The sequence below is a fragment of the Pongo pygmaeus genome, chromosome 20, assembly GCF_028885625.2.
Source record: "Pongo pygmaeus isolate AG05252 chromosome 20, NHGRI_mPonPyg2-v2.0_pri, whole genome shotgun sequence".
Taxonomy (NCBI): domain Eukaryota; kingdom Metazoa; phylum Chordata; class Mammalia; order Primates; family Hominidae; genus Pongo; species Pongo pygmaeus.
The window spans coordinates 18,249,415-18,258,957 of record NC_072393.2 but is presented as its reverse complement, the minus strand read 5'-3'; the positions used below and the strand labels follow the sequence as shown (position 1 = coordinate 18,258,957).

Here is a 9,543-nt window from a genome sequence, read left to right as displayed (position 1 = left end):
AAATAAATCCTGCTCTATTCTGGGTCCCCCAGCCCCTGCTCACCCAGAGGGGACAACCGTATTGGGGAGACAGAGCTTTGGATGGGACACCCCCAGCCCTGCGTGTCAGGCGCCTTGAGAAGACCTGGGCTCTGCTCGGCCTCCTGTGACCTTGGGCAAGTTTGGGGTCCTTTCTCTGTGCCTCAGTTTTCTTTTTTTCTTTTCTTTTCTTTCTTTTTTTCTGATGAGGGGAAGGAGTCTCTGTCCCCCAGGCTGGTGTGCAGCGGCACCATCTCAGCTCACTGCAATCTCCGCCTCCTGGGTTCAAGTGATTCTCCTGCCTCAGCCTCCCGAGTAGCTGGGATTATAGGCATGCACCACCACATCTGGCTAATTTTTGTATTTTTAGTAGAGACAGAGTTTCACCATATTGGGCAGGCTGGTCTCGAACTCTTGACCTCAAGTGATCCACCTGCCCCATCTTCCCAAAGTGCTTGCATTACAGGCATGAGCCACTGCACCTGGCCTGTATGCCTCAGTTTTTCTCATTTGTACAGTAATAGAAACAATAAAATTCTGAACATTGCTGGTCTTGGGAGATGCCCGCTGTCTTCCCCCCTGCCCCCCAGAAAATGCAGGATTATTACTTTTCAGTTGATCTATTTCATCTCTTTAAAATGGTTAAGACAATAGCGAAGACTTGGCCGTGTGTGGTGCCTCACACCTATAATCCCAGCATTTTGGAAGGCCGAGTAGGGAGAACCACTTGAGTTCTAGATGAGCCAGGGCAACATAGCAAGACCCCTGCCTCTACAATTAAAAAATTAAAAATGGCCAGGCACGGTGGTGCACACCTGTAATCCCAGCACTTTGGGAGGCCGAGGCGGGTGGATCACTTGAGGTCAGGAGTTTGAGATCAGCCTGGCCAACATGGTGAAACCCCGTCTCTGCTAAAAATACAAAAATTAGCCGGGCGTGGTGGTAGGCGCCTGTAATCCCAGCTACTCAGGAGGCTGAGGCAGGAGAATTGCTTGAACCCAGGAGGCAAAGGTTGCAATAAGTCGAGATCGCACCACTGCACTCCAGCCTGGGTGACAGAGTAAGACTCTGTCTAAAAAGATAAAAATAAAAATTAAAAAATTAAAAATTAGCTGGGCATTGTATTGCAGGCCTGTAGTCCCAGCTACTCAGGAGGCAGAGGCTGAAGGATTGCTTGAGCCCAGGGGAATGAGGTTACAGTGAGCTATGATCCTGCCATTACAGGCCAACCCAGAGAGATCCTATGTCAAAAATGAATAAATTGCCTGGTGTGGTCGCTCTCGCCTGTCATCCCAGGACTTTGGGAGGCTGAGGCGGGAAGATGACTTGAGTCCAGGAGTTTGAGACCAGCCTGGGCAACATGGTGAAACCCCATCTCTACAAAAAAATACAAAAAAATTAGCCGGGTGTGGTGGCGTGGGCCTGTAGTCCCAGCTACTCAGGAGGCTGAGGTGGGAGAATTGCTTGAGTCAGGGATAGGGAGGTGGCAGTGAGCCCATATCGTGCCACTGCACTCCAGCCAGGGTGACAGAGCAAGACCTCGTCTCAAAAATAAAAAATAAAAATAGGTGGCTGGGCGTGGTGGCTCACACCTGTAATCCCAGCTACTTGGGAGGCTGAGGTGGGAGAATCACTTGAACCCAGGAGGTAGAGGTTGCAGTGAGCTGAGATCGCATCACTGCACTCCAGCCTGGAAGACAGAGCAAGACTTTGTCTCAATAATAATAATAAAAATAATAATAGTCCAGGCACAGCTCATGCCTGTAATCCCAGCACTTTGGGAGGCCGAGGCAGATGGATCGCTTCAGGTCAGGAGTTGGAGACCAGCCTGGCCAACATGGCAAACCCAGTCTCTACTAAAAAAAAAAAAATTAGCCAGGCACAGTGGTGCGCACCTGTAATCCCAGCTACTCAGGAGGCTGAGGCAGGAGAATTGCTTGAACCCGGGTGTCAGAAGTTGCAGTGAGCCGAGATCAAGTCACTGCACTCCAACCTGGGCGACAGAGCGAGACTCCATCTCAAAAAAAAAAAAAAAAAGAAAAAAAGAAAAAAGAAAGACTCGTTGCCCAGTGCTCCCTCTGGGAGAAGTACATCCAAGGCCCTGGCCCTGGGAGAAAGGCCCTGGCACTAACCCCACCCTTGACCTTCTTCCTGGGCGGTCCTGAAGAATGTTCTGTCCCTTCTCCAAGGCCCCCAGCTGGGGCGGCCCAGGCGCCTATAAGGGGGGTCCCCGCTTGGCCCTGGCGCCACCCACCGCCATGGACCCCCGTCTGCCTGCCTGGGCGCTGGTGCTGCTGGGCCCTGCCCTGGTGTTCGCGTTGGGCCCCGCGCCCACCCCAGAGATGCGTGAGAAGTTGTGCGGTCACCACTTCGTGCGCGCGCTGGTGCGCGTGTGCGGGGGCCCCCGCTGGTCCACGGAGGCCAGAAGGCCTGCGGCCGGAGGCGACCGTGAGTGGGGACGGGCCGGGACAGCGCTCTGGGAAGCCGAGGTGGGGCAGGTGCACGCAGGCGCAGATGCACACGTGCAGGGAGGTGGGTAGGTTTGCATGCGTATGCCCAGGGCTCACCTGCCGGCTGCGTGCACAGATCGTGGGTCCGCACTGGAGTGTGTGTGAGCGCGCGTGTGAAAGTCCCCGGAGCCATTAGCTAGGCGCGGTGGCTCACGCCTGTAATCCCCGCACTTTGGGAGGGTGAGGCGGGTGGATCCCTAGAGGTCAGGAGTTCGAGACCAGCCTGGCCAACATGGTGAAACCCTCTCTCTACTAAAAATAATTTAAAAAAAAATTAGCCGGGGGTAATGATGCACATCTGTAATCCCAGCTACTTGGGAGGCCAAGGCAGGAGAATCGCTTGAACTCGAAAGGCAGAGGTTGCAGTGGGCCGATATCATGCCATTGCACTCCAGCCTGGGCGACAGAGCGAAACTCCGTCTCAAAAAAAAAAGAAAGTCCCCAGAGCATGAGTCCCCTGAGTGGCCAAAAACAGAGTGAGGCAGGAGAGGTAGGCTTTTGCAAGTACATGGTGAGATCCTGTCTTAAAATTTCAATATTTTGATCTTCATGAATTTTTGCCTTAAGTTTGCTTTGTTTGTTTGTTTGTTTGTTTTTTGAGACAGGGCCTCACTCTGATGCCCAGGCTGGAGTGCAGTGGTGAGATCTCGGCTCACTGCAGGCTCAACCTCCTGGGCTCAAACCATCCTCCTGCCTCAGCCTCCGGAGTGACTGGGATACAGGTGCTGCCAGCACACCCAGCTAATTTTTTTTTCTTTTTTGTAGAGAGGGAGTCTCACTCTGTTTCCCAGGCTGGTCTCAAACTCCTGAGCTCAAGTAATCCTCCCACCTGGACCTTCCAAAGTGTTGGGATTAGCGACGTGAGTCACTGTGTCCAGCCTTAAAAGTATTTAAAAGTATTGCTTTTGAAAAGTATTGCTTTTCACAATTATTTTACTTTATTTTATTATTTTGTTTATTTATTTATTTATTTTTGAGACATAGCCTCGCTCTGTCACCCAAGCCAGAGTGCTGTGACGTCATCTTGTCTCACTGCAACCTCTGCCTCCTGGGTTGGAGCAATTTTCCTGCCTCAGCCTCCAGAGTAGCTGGGACTGTGGGCATGCACCACCACACCTGGCTAATTTTTGTATTTTGTTTGTTTGTTTGAGATGGAGTCTCGCTCTGTCACCCGGGCTGGAGTGCAGTGGTATGATCTCAGGTCACTGCAACCTCTGGCTCCTGAGTTCAAGCAATTCTCCTGCCTCAGCCTTCCAAGTAGCTGGGACTATAGGCCACTGCCCAGGCCACCCACTACCATGCCCAGCTGATTTTTTTTTTTTTTTTTTTTTTGTATTTTTAGTAGAGACAGGTGAACAAGTGAAACAACAGGTATCACCATGTTGGCCAGGCTGGTCTTGTTTTGTTTTGTTTTGACATTGAGTCTCACTCTGTCCCCCAGGCTGGAGTGCAGTGGTGTGATCTCAGCTCACTGCAAGCTCCGCTTCCCGGGTTCACGCCATTCTCCTGCCTCAGCCTCCTGAGTAGCTGGGACTACAGGTGCCCACCACCACGCCCGGCTATTTTTTTTGTATTTTTAGTAGAGATGGGGTTTCACCATGTTAGCAAGGATGGTCTCAATCTCCTGATCCTGTGATCCACCCGCCTCAGCCTCCCAAAGTACTGGGATTACAGGCGTGAGCCACCGTGCCTGGGCCAGGCTGGTCCTGAACTCCTGACCTCAGGTGATCTGCCAGCCTCAGCCTCCCAAAGTGTTGGGATTACAAGCGTGAGCCACCGTGCCTGGCCTTTTTACAAATATTTTAAATTTGATTTTAAAAGTATTGCATTGAAATACTTATCTTGCTGGACGTGGTGGCTCATGCCTGTAATCCCTGCTACTCAGGAGGCTAGGAGGGAGGATCACTTGAGGCCAGGAGTTTGAGACCAACCTGGGCAATATGAGACTCAGCCTGAGACAGAGACCCTTGTCTCAAAAAAAGAAAAAATATTAATATTATTATATATATATATATTTTGAGACAGGGTCTCACTCTATCACCCAGGCTGGAGTGCAGTGGCATGATCTTGGCTCACTGCAACCTCTGCCTCCCAGGCTCAAGCAATCTGCCCACCTCAGCCTCCTGAGTAGCTGGGACTATAGGCACATGTCGCCATGTTTGGCTAATTTTTATATTGTTAGTAGCGATGGGGGTTTCACCATGTTGCCAAGGCTGGTCTCAAACTCCTGAGCTCAGGCAGTCCTTAGCCTCCCAAAGGCTTGGGATTACAAGGCCCAGCTACCAAGTTTGTTTTTTTTTTTTTAGACGGAGTTTCAATCTTGTTGCCCAGGCTAGAGTGCAATGGCACGATCTCGGCTCACCACAACCTTCGCCTCCTGGGTTCAAATGATTCTCCTGCTTCAGCCTCCCCAGTAGCAGGGATTATAGGCACTCGCCACCACGCCTGGCTAATTTTGTATTTTTAGTAGAGAAGGGGTTTCTCCATGTTGGTCAGGCTGGTCTTGAACTCCCAACCTCACGCCTGTAATCCCAACACTTTGGAAGGCTGAGGCAGGGGGGTCACTTGAACCCAGGAGTTCAAAAGCAGCCTGGCCAACATAGGGAGACCCCATCTCTATTTTATTTAAAAAAGCTAATGCTGGCTGGGCGCAGTGGCTCATGCCTGTAATCCCAGCATTTTGGGAGACGCAGGCAGGTGGATCTGAGGTCAAGAGATCGAGACCATCCTGGCCAACATGGTGAAACCCCATCTCTACTAAAAATACAAAAATTAGCCAGGCATTGTGGCGCACACCTGTAGTCTCAGCTACTCGGGAGGCTGAGGCAGGAGAATCACTTGAACCCGGGAGGTGGAGGTTGCAGTGAGCCGAGATCACGCCACTGCACTCCAGCTTGGAGACAGAGCGAGACTCCATCTCAAAAAAAAAAAGCTGATGCTGACATTTGGGGATGTATATGGTAGTGGGGGCTGTCCTGTATATTGTAGGGTGTTAGATAACATCTCTGTCTTCTGCCCCCTAATGCCATGAATAGCCTCACACCCCACCCAAGTTGTGACATCTAAAACTGTCCCCAGACAAGTATCCCCTGGAAACAAAATCACCCTGGTTTGAGAACCACTGGTGTCAATTGTAAACTGCAGATTGGGTAGAGGGTAAACAACCCTCTAAATTTTCATAAGTTTTTTTTTTTTCTTTTGAGACAGTCTTGCTCTGTCACTCAGGCTGGAGTGCAGTGGCACGATCTCGGGTCACTGCAGCCTTGCCTTCCCAGGCTCAAGCGATCCTCCCACCTCAGCCTCCCAAGTAGCTGGGACTACAGGCATGCAGAACTATGCCCAGCTAATTTTTGTATTTTCTGCAGAGACGAGGTTTTGCTGTATTGCCCAGGCTGGTCATGAACTCCTGGGCTCAATCAACGCCCCCACCTAGGCTTCCCAAAATGCTGGGATGACAGGTGTGAGCCACGGTGCCTGGCCTCAAAAAAATATCCTGATGGCTTCGTGCCTCCCTGTCCATACCCTAGTCCTGGCCCTGGTGCAGGTATATAAGACAAGTTTGTGCAGATGTGTTAACATGTGTCCACATGTCTCTGTGTGCCACTCCACTTGCAGTGTTAGGGATCCAGGGGAGGCAGTCTGCAAGGGTGTGTCCACGTAGGGGTGTGTGTGTCTGTGGGTCCACCACACATGCGTGGGTGACCAGGAAGTGGACCCACAGACACATGTACACCCCCGCATGTCTCTGTGCCACGAGGAGTCTGTGGGTGGGTCTCAGACCTGCTCTGGGTGTCTCATGGACCCTTGGACCTGTTGGGGAAACTGACACCCTCTGTAGCTCCAAGACTCCTGACACTCCCTGGGCAGGGCATGGGGCACTCAGGTGGCATATGGGGACCCACGCAGCTGGGGATGTGAGTGTGGACATGAGTTGAGTGGATGAGAGGATTAACCAGGTGCCTGGCGTACAGTAGGTGCTTAATAATTGCTCGCTTTTTTTTTTTTTTGAGACGGAGTTTCATTCTTGTCACCTAGGCTGGAGTGCAATGGCATGATCCCAGCTCCCTGCAACCTCCACCTCCTGGGTTCAAGTGATTCTCCCACCTCAGCCTCCCCAGTAGCTGGGATTACAGGCGCCCGCCACCACGCCTGACTAATTTTTGTATTTTTTAGTAGAGACAGGTTTTCACCATGTTGGCCAGGCTGGTCTCAAACTCCTGACCTCAAGTGATCCGCCCACCTTGGCCTCCCAAAGAGCTGGGATTACAGGCGTGAGCCACTGAGCCCGGCCAGTGCTCATTTTTTTTTTTTTTTTTGAGACAGAGTCTCACTCTGTCGCCCAGGCTGGAGTGCAGTGGCGTGATCTCGGCTCACTGCAAGCTCTGCCTCCTGGGTTCACGCCATTCTCCTGCCTCAGCCTCCCGAGTAGCTGGGACTACAGGCGCCCGCCACCAAGCCCGACTAATTTTTTGTATTTTTTTTTTAGTAGAGACGGGGTTTCACCATGTTAGCCAGGATGGTCTCGAACTCCTGACCTCGTGATCCACCCACCTCGGCCTCCCAAAGTGCTGGGATTACAGGTGTAAGCCACTGCACCTGGCCAGTGCTCACTTTTTATTTGCATGCATGATGAGTGTTTGGTGGGTCACTCAGTGGGATGTGTGTGGATTTGTGCACATGCAGCATGGGGTAGCATGTCCTCTATCGTTTCCGTTCCAGCTGAATTTCACTCTGTCCCCAGGTGAGTTGCTACAGTGGCTGGAGAGACGACATCTGCTCCATGGGCTGGTGGCCGACAGTAATCCCACGCTGGGACCTGACCTGCAGCCCCTGCCCCAGACCTTTTACCATCACCGCCACCACCGTGCAGCTGCCACCAACCCTGCACGCTACTGCTGCCTCAGTGGCTGTACCCAACAAGACCTGCTGACCCTCTGTCCCTACTGATTCCTCCTTGGGTGCAGCCTCAGAGTGGCCTGAGGCCCAGAGGGTCTGGTCTGGTGAGCTCCTGAGGCCACACAGCACCATAAAGTCTCACGTCTGCAGGCCTTTGATTACCTCCTGGGATGGGGTGCTCACTATCTACCCCAGACCAATACCACCTGCAGCATGTGGAGTTAAATGCAGAATAAATCACATCCTAGCCCTGGCTTGGAGGATCTCCGCTTTCACAGATGCTGGACACTGACAGCCAAATGTCCTCACTCCAGAGGAGCCCCAGACGCTCCGCTCCCTGCATGTGTAACACCCTTTCTTGCTGTCTCTTAGTAAATAAACGACCCAAAGCAGCTTCCTGCATTTTCTCTAGAAAAAGGGACAAGCCTCAGTCAGTCCCTGTGTGGGCTTGTTCCCCAGCAGCCATGGACCCACTGGCCTTCCAGGAGCTTGATAACTAGAGAGGCATTGCAACGCAAAGTGGGGAAACTGAGGCCCAGGGAGAGGGCTGCTTGCCAAGGTCAGACAGGGAGGGAAGGGTTCAGTGCAGGACTTGAGCCGAGGTCTCTACCAAGGCCCATGGGAGTCCTTAGCATTGAGAACTTAGAATGGTAGACATTAGACACAAAACAAATGTCTGAAAATGATCATCACAAAACACATTGGTCTTTTTTTTTTTTTTTTTTTTGAGACAGGGTCTCACTCTGTCGCCCAGGCTGGAGTGCAGTGGCACAGTCATAGCTTACTGCAGACTCCAACTCCTGGGCTCAAGTGATCCTCCCACTTCAGCCTCCTAAGTAGCTGGGATTACAGGCACCCGCCACCACACCCAGTTAAGTTTTGCATTTTCAGTAGAAACAAGGTTTCACCATGTTGGCCAGGCTGGTCTTGAACTCCTGAACTCAAGTGATCCGCCCACCTTGGCCTCCCAAAGTGTTGAGATTACAGGAGTGAGCCACCTCACCTGGCCCAGTCATCGGATTTAGGGTCCACCCTAATCCATGACAACCTCATCTCTGTCTACAAAGACCCTATTTCCAAATAAGCCCATATTCTGAGGTTCCAGGTGGACATGAATTCTTGCCAGACACTACTCAATCCAGTGGAGCAGGGGAGCTGGGAGTCTCCCCTGATGGCAATAGGGAGCCACAGAGGGTTGTGTGAGCAGGGGCAGAATGAGGTCAGATGTGCCTGTTAGAAAGCCCTGCAGCCCCATCTCATCCAGGCCTGATTTGCAGGATGATGTCTCAGCCTCCCAGCTCCCTCCAGTCCCCAGAGCAGCCATTTTTAACCATCTTTTTTTTTTTTTTTTGGAGACTGAGTCTCACTCTGTCGCCCAGGCTGGAGTGCAGTGGCATGATCTCAGCTCACTGCAACCTCCGCCTCCCGGGTTCAAGCGATTCTTTTGCCCTCAGCCTCCTGAGTAGCTGGGACTACAAGTGCACACCACCATGCCTGGCTAATTTTCATATTTTTAGTAGAGACGAGGTTTCACCATGTTGGCCAGAATGATCTCAATCTTCTGACCTCGTGATCCACCCACCTCGGTCTCCCAAAATGCTGGGATTACAGGCATGAGCCACCATGGCTGGCCTTTTTTTTTTTTTTTTTTGAGATAGATTCTCACTCTGTCGCCCAGACTAGAGTGCAGTGGCTCAATCTCAGCTCACTGCAACCTCTGTCTCCCAGGTTCAAGTGATTCTTCTGCCTCAGCCTCCCAAGTAGCTGGGATTACAGGCATGTGCCAGCACACTCTGCTAACTTTTGTATTTTTAGTAGAGACGGGGTTTCGCCATGTTGTCTAGGCTGGTCTTGGACTCCTGACTTTAGGTGATCCACCCACCTTGGCCTCCCAAACTGCTGGGATTACAGGCATGAGCCACCATGCCCAGCCTCATTTTATTTTTGAAACAAGGTCTCCCTCTCACTCAGGCTGGAGTGAAGTGGCATGGTCCTGGCTCACTGCAACCTCAACCTCCCAGGCTCAAGTGATCCTCCCGCCTCAGCTTTCCGAGTAGCTGGGACCATAAGTGGGCACTACCACACAGGGCTAATTTTTTTTTCCGTAGAGACAGGGTCT

At 51.8% G+C, this 9,543-nt stretch overlaps 1 protein-coding gene across 2 annotated transcripts; it reads left to right on the top strand.

Moving 5' to 3' along the window:
- The first annotated feature begins 2,246 nt into the window (after positions 1-2,246).
- On the top strand, positions 2,247-7,819 carry INSL3 (insulin like 3). 2 transcript variants are annotated; one of them, XM_054465989.2, is made up of 3 exons: positions 2,247-2,466; positions 3,294-3,388; positions 7,270-7,819. In XM_054465989.2, exons 1-3 carry the CDS (start codon positions 2,277-2,279, stop codon positions 7,456-7,458), a joined length of 474 nt encoding a protein of 157 aa, XP_054321964.1. In that variant the 5' UTR covers positions 2,247-2,276; the 3' UTR covers positions 7,459-7,819. The 2 variants fall into 2 exon arrangements, with proteins under 2 accessions (XP_054321964.1, XP_054321965.1); XM_054465990.2 differs by lacking the exon at positions 3,294-3,388.
- The last annotated feature ends 1,724 nt before the right edge of the window (positions 7,820-9,543 follow it).